Source organism: Balearica regulorum, chromosome 1 (genome assembly GCF_011004875.1).
Source record: "Balearica regulorum gibbericeps isolate bBalReg1 chromosome 1, bBalReg1.pri, whole genome shotgun sequence".
NCBI classification, from domain to species: domain Eukaryota; kingdom Metazoa; phylum Chordata; class Aves; order Gruiformes; family Gruidae; genus Balearica; species Balearica regulorum.
The window spans coordinates 74,659,226-74,681,477 of record NC_046184.1 but is presented as its reverse complement, the minus strand read 5'-3'; the positions used below and the strand labels follow the sequence as shown (position 1 = coordinate 74,681,477).

The 22,252-nt window shown below is 41.1% G+C and overlaps 1 protein-coding gene across 21 annotated transcripts in view; it reads right to left on the bottom strand.

The window, feature by feature from the left end:
* Nucleotides 1-263: 263 nt before the first annotated feature.
* The window catches only part of ABCC9 (ATP binding cassette subfamily C member 9), a 76,298-nt gene continuing 54,309 nt past the window's right edge, over nucleotides 264-22,252 (bottom strand). For 13 of the 21 annotated variants that reach the window (XM_075758634.1, XM_075758742.1, XM_075758717.1 and 10 more), the window contains 13 exons: nucleotides 21,384-21,453; nucleotides 20,421-20,578; nucleotides 17,456-17,548; nucleotides 14,649-14,751; nucleotides 12,181-12,282; nucleotides 9,242-9,362; nucleotides 8,132-8,262; nucleotides 7,471-7,549; nucleotides 4,380-4,488; nucleotides 4,040-4,143; nucleotides 3,195-3,328; nucleotides 2,769-2,831; nucleotides 304-594 (listed from right to left, as the gene is read on the bottom strand). In XM_075758634.1, coding sequence (XP_075614749.1) covers nucleotides 457-594; nucleotides 2,769-2,831; nucleotides 3,195-3,328; nucleotides 4,040-4,143; nucleotides 4,380-4,488; nucleotides 7,471-7,549; nucleotides 8,132-8,262; nucleotides 9,242-9,362; nucleotides 12,181-12,282; nucleotides 14,649-14,751; nucleotides 17,456-17,548; nucleotides 20,421-20,578; nucleotides 21,384-21,453 — 1,405 coding nt within the window. In that variant the 3' untranslated portion in view covers nucleotides 304-456. Of the gene's footprint in view, nucleotides 595-1,414; nucleotides 1,595-2,768; nucleotides 2,832-3,194; nucleotides 3,329-4,039; nucleotides 4,144-4,379; nucleotides 4,489-7,470; nucleotides 7,550-8,131; nucleotides 8,263-9,241; nucleotides 9,363-12,180; nucleotides 12,283-14,648; nucleotides 14,752-17,455; nucleotides 17,549-20,420; nucleotides 20,579-21,383; nucleotides 21,454-22,252 lie in introns of all 21 variants that reach the window. The other 8 variants (XM_075758726.1, XM_075758707.1, XM_075758799.1 and 5 more) reach the window with 4 other exon arrangements.

The window sequence follows — 22,252 nt, the reverse complement described above, 5'->3', positions numbered from 1 at the left end:
GTGTGATAGCTTTGGATTTGGGTTTTTTCAAAATTTTCCCCTCTGGGGACACAATGCTTCTGGGGATCTCTTGTTTCCTTGACAAACTGCACGATTTGATTGCTGGTTCCAGCATAACATATGCAGTTTATAAGAGCAGTGCATTCTTTTGCTCTCTATAAAAGAAAATAAAGTCACTAAAACATCTAAAGAAAATGCCAAATTCCCAGGAAATGAAAACTTCTGCCTCTGTGTGCATGTGTGTGATTGTGAAGTTTAATAGCTTTTGAATGAAGTGACATTTTTATTGCTTTGAGGCATACATGCATTGCAATAAGTTTTATTATTTTGGAAGATGGAAGTGTGAAGAAAGAAGCTCTAAAAAAAAAAAAAGATAAAAGTGATCTTACATTGAATAGAAAATATTTGCATTTCATTTGTTTAAAAATAAGCTATTAAAATGCATCATGTGATTCTTCACATGTCAGCCCGGACAAATGAAGCAAAGATGCCGTCTTCTTGAGAAAGTAGGTTCTCAGGCGTATCATATTCTAAAATGTTCCCTCGCTTCATTACGATGACCAGGTCTGCTGTTAGGATGGTGTGAACACGATGCTGCCATAAAGAAAAGCACACAGAAGTTTTCATTATGATAATTCTCACTGCAGTTCATTAGTGGGCCTAATGCAAGGCATACCAAGTTTGTGAAAGGCTGTCCTTTTTTACAGTGGTATTTGGAGGTCCTTGTACTATATCTTTAATCTGAAGAGATCTCAAATTACTTTACAGCCTCTGGCACCAACCCTGAAAATACTTATGCATGCGCTTCACTTTCGGTCTGCTAATTGCCATTGTGGACGGCACAGCTGTTGGAATAAATCCTATGGCATCACTGAAATACATCTTTCCCTTTAGGAAATATGGGCGAGAAACATCCTGGGAATGCCTGCATTGTCAGGTGGCTTAGTGTCCTGCTCCACTCCTTGGTCCTTCTACCCTGACTGCTCTGCGTCTATCTTAGGGCATTCCTGGGCTGTCTCCTGTAAATCAGTTAGTTCCCTCTGAGATTAAATTTGAGTGCGCTACAGGCAATACTTTATCCCCATAGGCAACAGGAATGAAACCAGACTGAGTTGGGTTTCAATGCCGTATGAATACAGCCAGTCAGGTATAGACAGGGTGAACTCTAAAAGTCTGATATTTCACTGTATAGGCTGAAGGTCAGGGATTAGTTTATGGGGTGGATTCCTTTGACATTGTAGATTCAGTGTTAGCTGCAATCTAAGCTTTACTTCAATATGACTAGGATAAATAGTCATGAAATTAAGCAAACCCAGAAACAACACAATAAACACCTTCTTGCACTGCCGTCTCAGAAGTTACGCAGTAGAAAGCAAGCAGAGTGAAAGGAAACTAAAGAGGTAAAAATAACTACCAAAGAGCCAGAAGTCTCGTGAGCAGTGTGGACTGAGAGAGTCTACTTGTGAGTCTTCACCAAAGTGGTGAACAGGCCGTCCTCTTTGAGGAGTAAGTTTGAGGCAGTGTCACATTCAACTAGAAAGCCCTCAGAAAGGACTAGGACAATATTGGCGTCCAAGATATGAGATACACGATGCTGGAAAAAAGAGAAGAAAAACAGGTGGGTGAAGGAAGGATCAGCTGTGAATGAAGAGAGAAAGGAAATGAAGCCAACTCTGTGAGGAAAGTTAAATATTAACGTGTGCCATTTTGCTTCAGACACCGACTTTGGAAAGGCAAAGCAAAAGAAAAGTGAGATTCCGGTCAGAAGGACAATACTGAAAATTTGAATGGCATGTGACTGAAGGAGAATGTGCTTACTGCTAGCATCTTCAGCATTTACACATCCAAGAACCTTAGAGCCTATTGTAAATGAGCTAGGTTAAGTGGTTTGCCTGACACAAACTAGTCACTGACAGACTTGAAACCAGAGTCCAGGAGGTATAACTCTAACCTCTAACCGCAGGACTAGATTCCAGACAAAGCAAATTAAACAGCTGTTGAAACACGTATTTATCTCGTGGATAGAACATCTGTTCATTGAGTAAGCCTGCCATCACAAGGTGGAACACTGTGTATGTGTGTATACGCATGTGCATACACATGTGCATATGCATGTATACATATGCACATACATGTACATACCTGGACAGATATATGGAACTTTGGGGCACTAGAAATGGCAGGAAAACAGGAAAAAACATCAGAAACCCTTAGTTGAACAGATACTAATTTTTGAGCAATTGCCATTGATAGCAATTTTTAAAACCTTTATCATAAAACCAATTTTTTATTCTGAAACATAACCCAACTTGAGAAACCACACCAAGCTTTTGAAATCTCAGCTCCTTTTATAAATCCATGCCATGATTGTAGACACCACACATGCACAGACTTCAGAGGCAAAATTCAAATCTAGATTTTGACTCAACTTTCAATAATGGTTTAACCCATGGGTTCGATTTCAATTTTTTAGTGAGAATGACTTCAGATTTTCTTGGAGACAGTGTAGAGGCTGAAGTTGCCTGTAAAGTCCTTCTTCAGATGTAAGTGTTTTAGTTTGGCCCACTTGCAAGATAGCATTTACTGCAAAATTTCAGGTTGATAGTATGCGTCTTGACTTGTTCTAGTATCTGGGAATATTCTGACCTTGTGTTTTAGTTTTATTTTGTGGTGTTGTTAGTTTTATGTCATGATGTTTAACTGGTGAAAGGGAAGATTAAGTGCCTGGGAAATGAGGAAGGAGAGCATTTGCTGGCATCAGTACTTACCGCTATTGTTACAACTGTGCGGTCTGCAAAGGCAGTCATCACAACCTTCTGCAAAATGTTTTCCTATCAAAGGAAAAGGTTTACTTCAGTTACTTCCTCCTTTTACATTTTAATTCATGTGTCTTCAAGCACATAGGAGAGAAGATCATATTCCATACTATCTCTGATCTGCACACCAGATTCTCAGTAATGAAATGCCACTGTACAGATATATTAGTGAAAGCAGGAATTTTCTAAAACATTTAGTCTTTTTTTCCCATGACCATAGGCATCAAACCCGAAAACACATCAACAGAAACAGCTGAAACAACACAAGAGAAAAGCAAAAAAGCTGTCAGTTTTCTCTGCTAAAGAGATCTCGTGGCTGAGGGAGGATGATGCCTCCTCGTAGATTCATGCATCGATGGTGCTAGTTGCTATACTCACTGTGGCCATGTCAATAGATGCTGTGGCTTCATCCATGATGAGAATGCTACTCTTGCGGACAAAGGCTCGGGCCAGACAGAAGAGCTGCCTTTGCCCTACGCTGAAGTTCTCTCCTCCTTCTGTCACCATTGCATCTGTAATAAAATCAGTTACTTTGAATGTCGCACCACTGAAATGCTGTACGTTCATACAGTCAGGACCCGGTGATTTTGAGTGGGCACCGTGAAAGCTCTGCTTGCGCGCTATTCCAGGGTCAAGCAAAATCCCTGTAAAAGCCAATAAGCATAATCTTGACTGAACACTGCAACGGAGTGATACCAAGAAAAGCGAGCACAGCTTCTTGGGAAAGGAGCAATATATCATTAAGCAAATAGTTGGCACATATAGCAAATCTGGTAGGCTGCAGGATAGTATCTTAGTAATATGAAATACGCTTAATATGGAAGGAAATACGTGAGTTTCCTTCATGAACCAGATCTGAAATGATAAGGAAAATGCTCCATCAGTGTTCTAGACAAGACCTACAGCTCTGCTGGCAGAGCCAGATTCTGCTGAAGGAGTGGAGGTAAAACTGCTCTTTTTTAACCCTTTGCTGACTAATCAGCCCGGTATGATGCTGAGGTGCTGCACAATTTTTCTGCAATGAGTGGAAAACCAGACTACTCTTCAGCTTTTTAGTAAGAATATTCTCTCTAGTGTAGAGACAGAATATTCATTAGGTGCCTGTCAACTCCTGCATGATGGTTAGAGTGAAAGATCCCATGTATCTGTTTATATGTGTGCATGCTCGTGCATGCATAATTTCATTATTGGCCTATGTTCCTACAGACTTGGTTCAGACATACCAAGGCCTCCTGGCAATGACTTGACCATGTTCTTCAACTGAGCAATCTCCAGAGCTTCCCAGAGTCTATCATCGGTGCACTTGCATTCTGGATCCAAATTAAAGCTGCAAAGAAAACCATAACAGGAGTCTTGTAACTGCAATTACAGTTCAGTCAGGTCTTCTGTAAAGGAAAATTTTGGCATTCTGTCTGTCACTTGACTTCCCTTGGACAGACAGTGTAGATAGACTGGACTGAGCTAGGAAGGTTGCTTCCATTTTCCACCCCTTCCTGTTCTACAGCGCCCATCACAAACACGCCATGCGATGCTGCTTGTCACCCCCTGATGGCATATACCTACCGGATGGAGCCACTGAACAATATTGGATCCTGGAGAATAATGGAGAGTCGGGAACGGAGAGTATGAAGAGGCAATTTGCTGATGTCTATTCCATCAATCACTATCCTCCCTGTTTAAAACACCATGCAGAAGACATGTGAGGCAATTGCACGAAGCGCGTGATCTGTAGGTAGCAGGCAGAAAGACAAAACAGCTAGTCTGGCCTGGGCTCCAGTTGATGAGGCAGTGTGCCTCCGCGATCTCTCAGCACTGTCATATAAACATGGGGAAGGTGAATGTATGTAGTAACACAAGCCAGAGGGAACCCAGCTTATCAGTGCTTTTGTCTCTTTCTTTTCTTTTCTTTTTCCCCTGCCCTCCCTTAAAGGAAATACGTGGCTTCCATGTTATGTAATTAATGATAGCACCAGAAGGATAATTTATTATGGGGCAACCTGAGCTTTACAGCCAGAGTGAGAACAAGAGCAACTTATGTAATTGGCCATGTCCTGTGCCTTTCTCTTTTCCCCTTCACTTTAACAGTTGCAGAAGGTATTTAATTTGAGATTGTGCACAATTTCTTTTGCATAATATATGTATGTATCTGCAATCCATACATCAGGACCCAAAACTATCCTTTGAACTCTAGAAGGAATGGAGTAGCATTAACTTTTTAACAGGAGGCAGCTCAGAAAAACAAAAAGGATGACCTACTTTAAGGCATTTCAATACCATTCATGCTGGTCCTTACAGCTCGTTTCATTTAAGTATTTGGTTGTGAATTAGCCACATACTGTTCTGCTAACGTAAGATTACTGGAAGCAGTCACATTAATCACTCCTTAACCTAGTAGTTCATTCCCCTACAAGAAGTTGCTGCAACAGCTGGGATACTTGGTAAAGAAAGAGGATTTTTTCCTTTTCTAGGCACTACTTCAGGTCCATAACCACATGGATATCATCTGAAAATCTGATTTATGATGTGCTGGGTGTGGCAACTGCTGATAATTCAGGTGAGGGAGATGGGGGAAACATACAAGAGAAACTGGTTGGCTGCTCTGTAAGTAGAAGAGGGTGAGAAAGGCAGAAGAAATCTCTTCCTTTGAATCCTCAAACAAAAGCCAGGAACTACTGATCCTGCTGACTGGACACAGAAACTTCCTCTGGGTTATGGGGAAGGGATGGGCCAGGGCAAATTGAACAAGGATATGGTAAGGGGTATTTTCATCAGGCTTACTTCTGCAGTTTCCCTGTGGATTACTTCACCGGGCAGCTGCACTCAGCCCTGGTAAGTACCTAACATTAAGTTCATCAGTTCTCTCTCCCAACAGTGAGAAACTAACCATGAACTGGCAAATACATGGATATTCAAAGCTGTGCACGTATGCCTCTTCTGTCATTCCCAATTGTCATGGTAACTGCATTTTGCAGGTTACTCTATGTGGCCTTATTCCAATGAAAGACTTAATCACTACCTAGTTGGACTACCATTAGTCTTAAGCTTTTATTAGAAGTTCAGAGATTTCATCTGTAGAGCGCAAAGTCCAATTGTTTTCAGACTTTCAGAAAGTCTGAATCAGGTCATAAAACTTCAGGATGAGACATCGGTGGTTGCATAAACTTAAGCAATTCCTTTTCTTCACAAATGAGGATATGAGAGAAGATTAGCAGAAGATGAGGTGGACTAATGAGAGAAAAATTAATATGGCATGCGTTGGGGAATAGAGGAATGCATTTTTGATGAAAGCCAGGGTGTTCAAGGAAAAGAGAAGAGCAGATGAGGAGACCTAAGGGAAAAAAGTAAATTAGAGAGGAGTTGGGAAACTGGGAAAGTTATGAGGGATGGCCAAGCAAGACAGAAGAGAAATAAGAGGTGGTTTGAACAGATGGCAAGAAAAGGGAAACAGTAAAGAACAAAGAAAGAAGTGAGAGTAAGGGAATAACATGGAACACATACAAATCCAAAGAAACAACAGAGCCATAAGGAACCAAGATGGACGACATGAATGAAATCTGGCTCCAGTAAAGTTACTAGAAATCTTGTTATGTAACTTTTATTAGAGCCAGGACTCCACCCAGAAGTGGACCAGCAGAGAGGCCAAATATGGGTCTAGCTGACAGAGAGAGAGGGATATGCACAAAGGATAAACAGAGCTTGATTAGAAAAGACTTAGGCATTCCCATTGGGAAAAATCAGGGATACAGAAGGAACAGAGAAAGAAAAGATACAGAAAGAAGATTAAAGTAGAAGGAAACTTAAAACTGGCCACTTGTTTATGGCCACTATTATTTGTTTGCACTATTTATATATCCATGAATCCCGGGCATGAATCAGAAACCTATTACCGAAGATACCTATAGGCACAGAACCACAACAAAGGCAAGTATTAGCTGCATCAGATTTACTTATCCTCTGACATCCTACTGGAGTTTCCCTAGCAAACAGTCCATGTACAAAAGCTAAATTAGAAAGATGGAAATCTTTGAAACAAAAAGATGACTTTCCAGTAGGTTTCCATATTCCTGCAAGAGTACACATGTATATGTATTATAAATGCCAGGGTGCATATTGCCACATACCAGTTCATTTCAATTAGCTGATAGAGTGAAGTACTGTAGGAGTGAAAACATAGCAAAATGTTTCCAAAACCTTTAGTCAGTTTCTGCTGTAGTTGTGGGAAACCACAATAAAATAAAAAACAAATATCAAGGGAATGGACTTGTTAAGTTCTAGTTTCTGTTCCACTAGCATTTTGACAGCTATCATAATTTAATGTAGTTATTCTTTAGGGAGAAATTTAGAGGCTCCAGAGAGTTGCATATTTTTTCCTCCAATCTCAAAAATAGTATATTGTTTTGTCAAAGCATATGCAAAAAAAAATTTAAAAAATTAGAAGTATAACCTGTGAGTAATATTTCCTGAAAGAGCCAAGTGCTACTCACAATAGGACATTTTGTAATTTGAAGGATCAGGCATAACAAGCCCCATTCTAATCAAGTATCTTCTGAGCCAGAGAGCCAGGATATAAACTATCAAAAAGTCTCCTTGCTTCTTCTGAAGAAATGAGGGGGGAGCAGGTCAGGAGTGACAACATACTCCAGTGAAAACTAACCATCAAATATGTCCACCATTCTGAAGAACGCCAAAGACAGGGATGACTTGCCGCTGCCAGTACGACCACAGATCCCAACCTGCAAAAGCAAGCAAGATGTTACTTACTTATGGAGGGAAGCCGTAAATCAGACTTGCAGTCCTTCTGGGAAAGCTGGACTGGACTGCCCTACTGGTGAGAAGAAAGGTTCTTCCCAATGGCCAGTGGCAGACACCAGGGAAAAACCAAAAAGAGCATGGCAAGCACACTCCTCTTTTCTGCCTCTGAAGATCATGAGGACTTGCCCCAGAAACATTTTTGAAGCTTCAGCATTTTGACCTGGACTCCAATGACACTATATGCTAAAATGTGAGATATTCTTGCATTTTTACTCAGTTCCAGTCTGATGTTCATCTAATGTCATCTGGCCACCTAGGCTTACTCTATGTGAGATGGACTTGGAAAGAAGTGGGACTCTCAGAAGGAAAACTGATCCCAGCCAAGAATAAGATGTCATAAGTTTCTTGACCCATGCCCAGGGACCTCAGAGAAGACCATCAATGCATATAGCTGTCACTGCAAATTGTTGTTATTCTTGCTCTTCTGCACCTTAGAAAAGAAAACACAATAAGGAAGGATCTGCTCCAGAATGAGGATGATAGGCAATTGCTTGACACAGTACCTTTTGTCCTGGTTTGATGTATGCCTTAACGTGCTTTAGAACAGGCTTCAGGTTGTTTTCATATCGAACGCACAAATTTTCAATCTTGATTTCCCCCTCCTGGGGCCAGTCTTTGGGGACTTGCGAGGGATCTGAAACAGTTACAGAAAAACAAATCAAAATGATGCTATCAGAGGGTCACCCTCTATGACATTCCCCTTTCCCCCTCTCTCCTGCCTGGGGACCGTCTTGAAGCCACTCAAGAAACGGAATTCTTCTTCCCTGCCGAGGGAGAGCTGGGAACACCCGGGCAGGCACGTTAGCACTTAGCTCCCAGATCTTGACATGTAAGACGAGAGGGCAAATGCTAAAGTGGCTCTTGGCAATGAAACGGGAGAAGCCAAATGAGCAGAGAAGAATGTGGTGTCGGCACAGTGTTAACATGTTCTTCGGTCAGTAACCGGCACAGGAAGGGCAGTGCAAGGAAGGCTGTTGCTACTGCCTTACAACATGAGCTGTTGACATTATCACAGCTCATATTTCATCCTGATTGGCAAATACGCGGGCAGGTTTTGTCTCCAGACTAATGGGCTTGACTTTCCAGGGAAGCTTGCTAACCTGAGACCTTTTTTGGCCTTGCACTTCAAGCACATCTAAAATACCAGTCAAAGCCAATTTGAAATATGGGGAGTATAAACAGCAACGTGCAGTTCAGGGAAGACTTGCTGAGGCCCAATTGCTAACACACCCCTGTCCTGTAGTTCCCTTTTTCTGCAAAGACCAGAGATTTTGAAGCATGTGACTGATGATGCATTTCTAATTTTTATCTATATTTTTGGTTTTTGAACAGGCACATGGATGTTTTGTTCATCCCATCTATAACTGTGCCCTGGTACTTTCTGATTGTCCTACAGGGCCATGCTCTGGCTCCCTGGGATTTGGTAGGGGTTTTTTAATGTTGACTAACATGGGCTATGTATCTTATAGCAGCTTTTGTCTATCCTTGTCACTAAGATCAGTGGGAGTTCCTACATGACAATGCAAATGGATTTTGTTATACATTTTACATGACCAAGGCTACTGTGCTTTCACATTACCACATTAAAACCCAAAAAGATTAGAGTGCAATACCCAAGTAGCCATCATAGTTCTCCGACTCCATGTTCAGGAAGCTGTGCACTTTTTTTACTGCACCCATCTGCACCTCCAGATCAGCCAGATTCCTCACCACCCAGTTCAAATAGTTGGTTATCTGCATCACAAAATGAAAACAAGGACAGGGTTCAGCCTTCTGTCTGTTCATCTACCTGTTTGCGAATAAAGGTTGGATAAATTTGTAATAGTCGTTGGCCTGACTCAGCACTGTGGGTCTCTTATGGACGTTCAGGACTCAGTGCAACAGCATCAAATATGTAATAAGCCAGTCATACTCCAATACAAACAACCCTGACGTAGTAATTTAGTGCTCGGTATTCTCATCCTTGTTTTTTGAAGGAAAAGTATGGAAAGGCTGTTCCTACAGGCTGAAGATGCGACTGATTAAGGGAATCTCTTGTTCTCAGCATCTAGTAGTAATCAGTACTGAAAGGCATCTTCTTTAAGCACACGAGCACAGAAAAAAAAATCACTGTTTGGAAATACTGCATTTTTTAATCTTTCAAAGACTGCAAATAAAGATTAAGAAAGTTTCCTATTTGCAAATATATTTAAAAGATTCAATGGGCATTTCATTTCTGTTTCCTTCTGTGCATATTTAGATAACTCATTTCTATTACTCTGTGGAAAATGTGAGGTTCTTTTAGCATGAAAATATGCGAGAAATAATGCATTATCAGCTCAATGGTATTTTCTTCTTGGTTTTTAATCCCATTTGTAAGCAAAAGGATTTAATTGATAGTAAAGGTATTAATTGTAGTAGATAATAGTTGATAATTCATTGCCTAACAATACCCAGTAGCTTAAAGAAACTGATCTTTAGCCAGGCCTGAATATTTAAGGCTGAAAATTGTAAAGCAATTTCCTAAATGTAAGTTCCTAAAGTCTGTATTTAGGTGCTCATCTGAAAAAAACCCACTGATTTTACCAGGAACAGTTGATTGCCAAGCACCTTTAAAAATTGAGATACTTTACATGCCTGAATAAATGTTTAGAAATAGACAGTGAAAACATCCTGTACACAAACACATTCAGAGAAAGGTTTTGTCATTTATTTGTGGGAGATCTGCTGAATTTGCCAAAAAAGAAATGTATTATGAATAAATCACCCAGACTCACTTCTTTTCCACTTATCTAATACTGATGCAATAGCGATACAGTATATTTTTTTTACTGAGATTCAGCAATAACATTTGTTGTCAATTTAGAGGATTTAGTTGCTTGCTTTATCCTTAAGACAGAATTATTCTAGGGGGTAGTGTGAAGTATTTTCTTTGTTGTTCAGAAACCCACTCATTCTGCATCCAGTTTTTGAGTCAGGAAGTTACAGAAATGGGTACCTTTGCAGATAAGCTAAAGACTCTGCAGAACCGCTGCTTGCAGAGTAGCAGGCTCCAATCAGAGAGCTGGCAGATTTGATAACAGAGCCTGGCATCCAAAAGGCTCTAGTCATTATTTCAACCTTCGTCGCAGTTGTGCAAGGGAGTTGGCGGTGTTTATACAAGGGGAGAGAATACGCTTATGGATGTCTACTGTAAACAGAACGTTGGTACGAACAGTTTGCTCTCATCCAGGTCCAAACATCAGCTCCATCTTAGCTCCAAAGAGCAATGATACAAAAACCTGTGCCAGGGGACACAGGTAATGATCCAACTGCATTCAAAGTTTCATCAGTGTCATCGTGGGGCAGGAGAGAGACAGGTAATCACTTGGTGACTACAGCGGTTTTTCCTCTGCTGTGCCAGACTTCAGCACATGGCTAATTTACGCTAATGATCTGTTTGCAAAGACAGACTAAATACAAAGAAGCCAAAGATGATGCAGACATCTTGGCGCTTCCAGATCTCTGCTAATGAAGCAGGATTACGAGGAATGTTTTCGGAGTGAAGTTGAAGCACTGGGACTGATTCTCAGCTGCTGGCAGATTCTCACACTGCTGCAACAGCGGCACAAAGGGGATCTAAGGCCACCCTAAGGCAGCTGCCGAGAACTTTCTGTTGTAACCATAGGCTTGCCAGCATTTACAAGCAAAGCCAACACATGGTGTTAGACCCATACCCATATCCCTCCCTCATACCAGTGCCGTAAAGCAGCCAGATTTTTGCCATGCCAGCCATGATTTCAAACATTCTTCCTGCCACTATCCTCATCCTGCTTTTGTCCCCACTCTCATGGTTAATTCAGTGATATTTCTACTCTCTATAGTGATCGTACTCACTCTGTGCTCATGATGCGCTCTCAGCCTCTCTTACAGCCTAGTACATTAAACCACTGTTCCTTCTCCATGGCTCAGCTCAAATAGCTCAATGCTAGCGACAGAGTCAAAATGAATCGGCTAGTATGCCACCAAAATCTCGTCGTTCCTAGCCCCATCTCCTCTGCTTTCCTACTGCGACCTGTCACAATGAACCATGTCTACCAGCCTCAAAGGTCCCAGTCCATTCAGAATTGCATGAACAATATTGGGCATCCAAGTAGTTTCCCTCCAAAGGCAGAACTGGTATTTCTGGTTTTCCAGCAATTATTTTATTTGGTCTTTGGTTAAAGATTACCCAGGTTATGACAGTCTGTGGAATAGTATTTTCTGGCAGGTTGGCCATGTACAGGCAGAACCAACACTGTGTTGTGCAAAACAGAGTGCACAGCAGGTCCTCTTACGCATTTTTAATTTTCCTGCTCTGCTTGGGAGCATGCAGGGCCTGGGAATGGTTGTGTTTTTTTAATTGGCTCATAAAACCTGAAGCAAGTCCAAGTTGCCCTGAACTCTCTCAACTTTGGCTCGAATCCATTATTTGCAAGATTGTTTTTTTCAAAGTTAAGAAAGCTGGAAGATAACCACGTATATGTATTCTTAAAAATATTATAAAATTAGTATGTTGGTCTGAAAGTTCTTAACACTTTGCTTTGGTACATACCGTCAGAGCGTACAGGAGACCCAGCCCCACAAACCCCGAGTGAGGCCCTTCAGTGATGGAAGTGACAGCCGCAGTCAGAACTATACATGCACCGAGATAATCCTGGAACAAGAGAAGGCAACATTAAAATGCAGCAACAAGAAAATTTCTTTAGTTGCAGAGCAGGTTCGCTTTACTGAAGATTATTTCTGTAATGACACCTAATCCTTAATTCTGGTTTGTTTTTCCTGGAAAAGATCAGGTGGTGACCAACCTGAAACACTCTGAATGAACTTGCTGAACACAAGTGAAACAGGCCAGTATTTTCTGCAAATCCATTTGGGCTAGGGTATCTCATTGTGGCCACCCCAAAAAGAGGAGGTATCAAAAAATCTAATGAGCATATAAAAAAAAATAATCTTAAGAATGTCATAACAATAACACCGCTAATTCCTACCACTAAAACAAATCAGTTCCACTCTCTCCACTCTCCTTCAGGTCTGCTCAAACATGAGTTTGCCTCCCCGAAAAAGAGAAGTATCAGTAACTTCACAGAGTCCGTGAAGAATTTTGGTAGAATTTATACAGGTCATGCAGATGTTTTATTGGCAAAAGTGGGCAGACTGACATACAGCGTCTACATCATGCAGTGGGACACTGTGCGTGGTGAAGGCATCCCTAACCCTGCTAGACACTCACAGCCTGCAGTGAAACACCATGTGGGTGTTGGCAGTGTGGACTCTGAAAGCAATATAGCAGTGTAGTTGTGGTGCTGCAAATGGGCTACTAAGCCTTGCTCCTGCCACAGCACTTTGAGTTTCAGAGTGATTCCGTGGTAGATACCTGAAGGATCTCAGCTCTGTTGCATGGTGATGACTTGCTTTACAGAAATTGCTCTGTAGGCTGTATTAGAAAGATCTGACTTCCCACAAGCTTTGCAGGAGCTTGACCCCATCTTCTCGATGTGTACCTCAGTTTTGAAGTGAATGCCACATGTGATCTCATGTAGTTGTCAAGGTGCCTGATTCATGAGACTGCTGGTATTCCCACTCTCCCACTGCTCCTGCATTATATTTACTTTGGATTACAGGGTTAGCATTTTCCATCCATTTTTTTCCTCCTGTCTGATAATATCCTGGCTGGAACCTTTCCCTCTGAGATTTTAAATGAAGGCTGCCTAGTTCATCTGTCTGTAAAAAGTGTTGATGAGCAGATGACAGATTCAAACTTAACATCTACAGGGAAGTAGAAGCACTGCTGGTCTCGAGTCTCCGTCAGCAGTTGGGACAGGACTTAACAGTTGCTATTAAACCCTACAAAGTTTTGAGTGATATTAGTACCATTATGCCATTAGGCAGAGCTAAATAAACTATTCCTTGGCATGACCACATTATTTCTAATGCTATGATGAAGCGATGCATATTCTTGGATCAAATTCACTCTGCATGTAAGCAAGTCTAAGACTGTGAGACATTAGCAGGCATTGCCACAGTTTGTTCCAGGATTGGTTGTTGCTCTGTTATTTATCTGTCTTTGATTTGAAAGCAAGTTCAGCTTGATCTTGGATGCTGTAGGAAGCTGAAAGCTTCATGCACGAGGGAAAGCTGTGCCATCATAAGAAATGGAGCACAACTTTGTTGCTCCACCAGCGTACCCGGAAATGAAGGTAAGGATATAGCCTTTGAAGTGAGGATTAATCATGCCTGTTACTATTTGTGTCTAGCAGAATCAGGTCACTGCTCTGTTTATTCACTGCTCTTTTCGTGTCAAATGAATAAGGAAATCACAGTGATTTTGCTTGCCTCTCCTTGCCTTGCAGAGCAGGGAACCTCCTCTTGTGCTGTCCCTGGAGAGCCCCCATAAAAGCCAGGAGCCTGTCTCACTGGCACTGGCTGCGTTGTGCCCTACTGTCATTTGTTTTTCCGTTGGAGTCTAGTTCTGCCATCTTTCATGATATTGAGCAGTACTGTAAATATCACAGTATGGGCTCACAACTGCAGTAAGGGCACTGCAAATGGGGGCTCTAAATTACAGCTGTGGGGTAAAGTCTGTTGCTGGAGAGAAACCTCAGGACCTGGAAGCTCAGTGGTGCCTAAAACAGCCCTGGCAGAATGATGGCACAGTTCACAAAACTACCTAAAAGCCGTGCTCTGCTTTGAAAGTAGGTCCTGCTGCAGCAGGTCTGCAGATGCTGCACAGTAGGTGAGAAAGCCTTATTTCAAGTTATGTAAATGTTTGTTCTTGCACTCTCTTCAGACACTAGCATTCACAACAGCAAATGATGAGGGAGACTTGTATTTTCTCACTCCTGGCCAAGAAAGCTGAAAAAACCCTATGGGTTTAACATAAACAATCCCGATCTATTTTAAGGAACAGTGTGTATAATCTCATTGCGAGATTAATTCTCGTTATTATCTTCTCTGCATCAGGCAAAGTCTCTGTTTGCTTCCAAGGTTTCAAAACCATGGCTGGGACTAAACTGAACGTACCGTCCTGACCTCCAGCCATCTGTTGGCAGCCGATAGAAATAAGTAGGCAATGTTGTTCGTGTCCGTTAGTTCCAGCATACGTTGTTTAAATCTGGCTTCGTGCCTGCCAAGAGCAAAGTTGTTATATTACAACACATTACACGCTCATACACAAAAGGATGAAACATTAAGCTCTTCTCTCCCTGCCCTCCCCCCAAACACAAACTTTTTGCCCTTCTGCCTTTGCCAAACTTTGGGTTAAAAACTCTTCTGTAAGGAACCGTGCCTGCTGCCAGTGTTCTCCTTAACCAGGTAGAGCTACATGTACAACGGGGAGGAATTTCTTCGACAAGCAATTATATTGGACTAGATTTTGGATCAGAGTCTGTCCCTTCAAAGAGCCTGCAGTGCCAGGGTGCTAGGGACACGTGTTACTTCCCCGAGCATATCTGCTTTTGTAGCTCTGGACTGTGGCTGCTGCTGCCCTCCAGTCCTCTCACAGGTGATTGCTGCCATGGCCCATCTCTTCTTCTTCACAAGCCACTAGCAAGAGCAGAGGACTCACCTGTCAGCTTAAAATCTGATTTCAGAAGTTACCTGGCCAGTTGCAGGAGTCTTCAACCGGAGTGACATCTCTAAGGCTTCAACTAATGTAGACTGTAGATTGATCTGTAGATCAATACCTTTCAGCTACTCAGCTCGGCTGTTTTCTCAGCCAGTCGCACCTTGCCTAAGCAACTCGGACAGCTACAACGAGGGAGAACTATCGATCACTTCTGAATTACAAAAATGAGCGGTGTTACCTCCACTATCACTTGTTTCTCTCTCCCCCATATCATGCCCATCATGTTTAAAATCAGTGCAAGGATGTCAGAGCACCTAAGAGCGCAGATACACTTTGGGGAGGGAGGGGGAAATCTCTGTTGGTGTAGGTGTATTGAATTCATGGTGCCTTGCAGTACTTTAGATATGACCTGCAGTCAGATGGAAACCATTTCATTGTTTCATATTCTACTGTCCGTTAGATGCCATCGCTTGAAGAAACTAGCCAAACTTCATTCAGCAGCTCATTGTCTGTTTCATCATGGCCAGTTCTTCCATTTCAAAGTCTCGGGGCCCTGCTGTGAAGCACCTGTAACCCCTGTTCTGCCAGAAACCTCTTTTTTTCTTTTTTTTTTTTCCCACTGATACTTTATTTCCCTTTGCACAGCTTGTAAACATGGCAAGCAACCTCCCCAAAACAACTGGTAACAGTAATGACGTGGGGAGGAGCAAAGATGCACTGAATATTCTACTCATCTGCCTTTCTGGCAGCAAAACTCCTGTTTTCCTAATGGAAAATCTGACATGCTCAAGTCTGTATCTTTTCATCCACATCCAGCTCATCTTCTGGGCAGTTTTAGACTTTTATCCTGTCAGATGACAAACAGCAAAGGTCACTGAAATTGTTTTCTGATCCAACTGTGCTACTTTGTGGTAAATTATATGAGAGGTTGCTCTATTTTATCCTGGAACATACTGAACTCAAACCACTGAGAATGACTAACTCGACTATTAGTAAATATGAGCTTGCTGACAAAAAACGCTGGAGACTTCAGGTTTGGTTGAAAGTGAAGCACAAACAGGGAAATGAAATGGCTTTGATTAGCACCAGATATCCTGGAAAACTCCAGTGATGGTGATGACGCCTAGTCCTTCCCTAGGGCTGTCTTTTGCTCTCTGACATCCAAGCCCACATTGCTGTAAGGTAAAAAAGAGTTGAACAACTCCCAAGAAGCGCTAAGCTCCTTCATCTTTCTCAGGAGATAATGTGATGAAAGGCTACTCTGAACGTCTCAAGAAGCACTCAGCATACATCAGCATCGAGCCTTAATTATGACTTACTATTTCAATGCATCATTCTGGTTGATAAAGCTTGCTACAACATTTCTTGTTGACCACTGGCTCATGTCTCTTTAACACAGCAACATTTTTACTTGTCCTTACCGCAGCACTCTGAACTAATAGCCAAGGTCCTAAAGCTAGCTTGAAGTGATGAAGCAGTCTTAAGAAGTTGATCAAATACATGTGTAAATAGCAGTGCGGTGTGATCCATTGTGGTTTGAAATTCTACGCTGTGCGGAATGAGTGCAAGTTGCACTTACTGGGGGACAACATCAAGCTGGCACTTTGACAGAGTCATGCTGGCTATAATGAAGTGAATCTACAAGGAGAATTTGGCCTATATTTCATGTAGTAAGTAGAGAAAAAATATATGCATGGAAAGTTGGAAAAATCCTCTGATTCTTCCGGAATTTATTTTTAATTTTTGATTTGGTTTACAATATTAAGATCAAGTTCAGATCTGCCATAGTGTTCTTGGAAAGTCTCTCTAGTTGCATACTGACTTCTAGTTGGAGAGTACTATAACGATGTTTCCCTGCCTGAGGAGTCGATTAAATACAGAAGTGATTCAGGGGCACATGGACAGCACAGCTTGTAGGGTGTAGCAGAGGGGTCTGTGCCTGCCTGGCAAAGGAGAGCTCCCTGCTGTCCAAGTAAGGCACGGTTAAACTAAACACCTTAAAAGTTCAAATACTGTATCCTAAAAAAAGTCATCAACTTTAATTCAGTGGAGAACCAATACAGGTAAATGAGTGTGTTACTGAAAATATGCACAAGCATTTAGAGATGTGGAAAAGCAACAGGAAAACAAAAATTTCTTCTCTATTTTGAGATACTTCAATTAAAGTCTACCAAATCCAATAATTTGCCCTCAGACATGGTTCAACAAGCTGCACCAGCCAGAGAGGAACCCAAGCCTCTCTCTAATAATTTGCTTTACGTACCTGAATGCTCTGATGGTGGTAAGGCCTTCAGCTGTCTCAGAGAAGTGGCAGAGTAAAGGTAGCTGGGTGCTGTCGTCAAGTTCCTGGAGGTCCCTGGGAGTATGAAAAACAACAGGCAGCCATTAGAATATAAACATCTCTGTCTGTAAAAATTTTACTGCATAACAGACAAGAACAGACATTTTATGTATTGCACATATTCTTTTCAGGATCACATAATATAGTATTTCTATACTATAGAAAGACACGGACATGGGAATACCGTATTTCTTTTTTGCCATGGGAGCCTTTGAATCATTTCCTAGCCACCTCCAGAGATCTAGCTTTTGGTCACAGCTGAGCTTCTCTTTGTCCCACAGCAATAATGACATCACATCTCTCCTGGATAAAACCCTACTGTCCCTTTTAGCCAGATCCTAATTACCTTTTATTGTTAAACGTTCTAATTTATTAATATAATTAACTTAAATTCAGAACAGTTGATTTTCAACTTTATGACATGTTATTTGTGGCTCTTACATCAGGTATAATATAGAGTTTGTATAGCTGCAAGTTTATCTATTTTATTGCAACCCTATCAGCTGGCCTAACAAAAAGGGTGCCTTTCCATATAAACTTTGCCTCATTTTGAGTATTGGTAAGTACCACAACATGCTGAACCTAAAATATAACAGACTATAGTAGACGTTCTGTTTGTAGTGTTAATATTATCACATTGGTTGAAATAGAGACAGCACTGACAGAGAAACAATATGAATGAGAAATTTCCTCAGTTATTCAGCAATGGTATTTTCAAGACCTGCATGGAGCAATGATATCTAAGTCTAAAAAGTTCCAGTCTCCTGAAACAGGAACGTTTTCCAAACCACGGGGACAAATACATCTTTCTGTAACACACTGCCATTATCATAGCAGCCAGTTGTATAAACAGAAGAGAGGCCAGATCATTAGATATTTCAACTCTTTATTAAAATCCTACTATGTTTGCACAGGGTATTGGATAGGCCAGGAGAAATAACTGCTCCATAATGCTGAATGTTACAGTATACAGAACTGAAGTTGCTGCTTATGTTTTGATGATAAATATGCTCTCTTTCAAATTTATGATGGAAAATATACAGAAGTTTTTGAGAGATGTAATGGAAAATACAACAAAGAGTCAAAGTGCTGCAAGAAACACTGTAAATATTTGCATTTCTAAAAATTAGTGAAGCTTATATGCCTGGAAAGTACTGCATGCAAGTAAGTTATAAATACTGGCTGAAGCTATTCCTTCATCCTACATTTCCCAGGATTATTTTTTCTGGAAATAAATTGGATTTATTAATTTCTATTGTGGATTTAAAGAACACAAGTCAACCCTGGATGCTTCACAAGTTATTTTAAAAAGTTTAATTTAAACAGATTAAGAAAAAAAGCACTTGCTGATACAGCTTTTCCCAGAAACCCATACGGCAATAAAATGAATGAGGTAGTTATGGACTTGCAAAAGATCAGCGACTGCAGAGCCAATAGGTGCGTGTGCGTGTGTGCGCTGACCCACAAGGGTGATCAACCCTGCTAGCTTGCATGGCACGGCTATCGATACAGCAGGTGGGAAAACCAGGTTTGGAGACAGATGGAGACTTTAATCTCACATATAAAATCACAGAGAGAAACTGTAGTATTTCCCCAGGGTCTCAGACATCAGATTTTGCCTACTCTTATGTATTTTAAGTAAGAAGTTTAAACAGTGTGCACTGCTATGTGTATCAGGACAGGGTGACACTCAGAAGACCATAATGCACTGAAGAATGAAAACCAGTTGTGCTGATTCCTTAGCCACCTTGAGACCTGGTGTACTGACACGTACAGCATTAGTTTGGAAACCTGGTGTGGAAAGAACAAGGTTTCTGAAAAATCTGAGAGAATTTAAGCAAATTACTTAAGAATTAAACATTTTTGTTTTGTTTTCTGATTAAAGAGTTTTCTTATGAATAAATCTCCTCAGAAACTCTGAGGAAAGCTGATGAAAAGTAGGATAAAGTGAAGCTAAATTATTGATATGTTGCTCTGTGCCTCTCTTGCTCCATTGATTTAAGGGGAATAACTGACATAATTCTTTCTCAGGCTACCTAAATGAGAGTATTGTCTGTGAAGTCAACTGTACTGGAATGCTCAGTTGAAAATCACCATGTCTCTTAACTGGATGCTACCAAACAGCAGTTAATGCTTTACCATGTGCATACTGCAAAGATAGGGCCAGAAGTGACAGTTGCTAATGATGGTAGGTTATTTTGGCCTCCCTGCAGGTCAGCAGGCAGCTTGACGGGTGTTTTTAAGTATTGGAAAGTGGCATAAATCCAGCCAGAAATCTGGATCATAAAAAAAAAAAGCATGACTGGCTGAATTTAAGAAAAAATTTCAAATGGCTTGCTTAAGATATTTTACTAAATTTTATAATGGATTTAGCACTACAAGCATGACTCTAAGAAATCATGACACTCTTTTTGCTGAAAAAAATGTACTCTTTATAGCCAGCAAACCATTCTGAACATGAAATGTTGCTGTGCAGTGGAAATGACTTTCTGTGGAGTTTTTTTTTCCCAATATGTAGAAAAAACCGTGACTGACGTTAATTCAGGAAGTTATTTTCCATTCTCTACTAACCCTCAAAAGGTCAAAGAGGAGCTTTGACCAGATGCGAGCTGACTCAGTTGATTAACAAACTTCATGCTCATCTGACTCTGTAGCCAACAGTGTACAAAAGTGATGCAATTAGTGTTACTTCCCCAAACACCTCATTTGTAGTCGGGTCAGCTGGACGCATCCTCCAATGTGTGTCTCAAACTCATACCTCAGGATCGAATGCAGGGTGCCATGGCCATTTTCCCCTTATACTAGCTCCTACAACCTCACGTTCCATCAAAATTCTTATGGACAATTTTTTTAAAAGAAATTTTCAGGACTGTTTTTTAATACATACTTGGAAGCAACTCTGAAGTATTTCTGGATGAAATAAAATGCTATCCCAAGAGGCACGAGGGCAACCAGGAACCACGGAGTGGCATAGGAGATCATTCCAATGGCTGACAGGCAGAGTAAGGTGGACCGGGTAAGAGACTCCAGGGTAGGAGGAATGTGCTAGAATGAAACAAAAAACAAACAAGTCACCGGTAGTACCACGATATGCATTTTCCTATAGAGGACCACAGGGAAAGTGGCACGATACCACTGTGCACACATTGATATTCTCCTTCTGTCAGGAGCCTTTATGTTTCTGTGGGTCTACTACTCAAATGTGCAGAAGTTAAAAAATGAGTCAGTAGGTTTTTTCCTAAAGGTCAGTGTTTTAAAGATCATGGGGAAATAGAAGCCATTTCCACCTCATTTATGTAACAGGCAAGAAAGGGAAAATTGTTCTTGATATCCCAAATATTTAGAGAAACAGCATGCTTTTTCTCAGAGCCTAATTTCCCCTCCATGTTCCCATCACCCTTGCATTCACGATTATTACTCATCCAAACATTTTAATTCAAAGCCATAGTGAAAGCATCCCTTCCTCTCCCTGAATGTTCTAAATTCACATGTGCTACAGCCAGGATGGAACATCTATTTGTCATGTGTACTCCCATATAGTTAAAGTTATTATATTCTACCCTGTTTCCTGTTTTGAGCCCAAAATCTGGTGTTTTGCTAATCCAGATCTTCCAACAGAAGCAACACATCTGCATATGAAGACATTAAGAGCTACCATCTCCCACCATGTTTGTAGCCCTACAAAAATGACAAAATGTGTGTATACTTTCTATTTTGAATTTGTCTATTATAATTCCCAGAGTCTGTTTTTGCTATGCCTTTCTCTACTGAATATTTTAATACATCATCTTATTCAGTAGCTAAGTGAAAATTTACAAAGCCAAGATGTAATAAAACAGAATATGACTACCTGATCAATGATATTTGTATCAGCAGAGAAGCGATTTAGAATTAGCCCCAGTGGAGTCATATCGAAAAACCTGTTGAACAAATTAAAACCAAAAAGTTACCTGAAAAGGAATTCCAGTTTTGGATAAAAAGCCCAGTCAGACAGAACACAGAGCTGTGTCCCAACATTTTCTAAAACCAAGCAATAAAAATTAATAATACAGCACAACACAGTGTCTGCATCCTGACTATCCAAATGCTTCTCTTGGCATTCCCCCCCTCTAAACTTTGAAGTTTCTTCTTCCAAAAACCTAGCGTCTTGCTGCTTGCTCTTTCATCCATGCTCCCTCAAGATTTAAGATCCCTTCCAAGAATCACTGCGGGTCCCTGGCCGCTACTCAACCTCCTGCACAGTACTGGGCATCAGGACTCTTGGTGTTTCATCAAAGAACCGTGATTACTGTATTCATTATGCAGGCATCCTTTTGGCCATCCTGCTGGCTGTGAGAGACAGTGGTTATCACGCATGGAACTTGTCACTGGTCATCAGAAGAAATTTGGTGTCCATATTGTTAGACTCCATGCCCATTGGCAGGGTTGGAGCTGGATGCCACGGAGCTAGAACTGTACTCAAAGCTTTCCTTGACACAACAGCCTTGAAGGGGGTGCCAGCTATCTCACATATTTAAGCCAGATTAAAAAAAAAGGAGCAGAATGTGAAATGTTCTGACATGGAATTCCCCCCTCCCCCCGCCCCCAAACACACTTCACTAGTTATTTTCACTTTTTGAGGCCTTGATGTAAACATAGCAATTACAAGAGTTTTTCATAGGAGTATCCTCCTAGTTATAAAACCAAGACAGGTTTTGGCCATGTAGGTTTTCAGGAAAA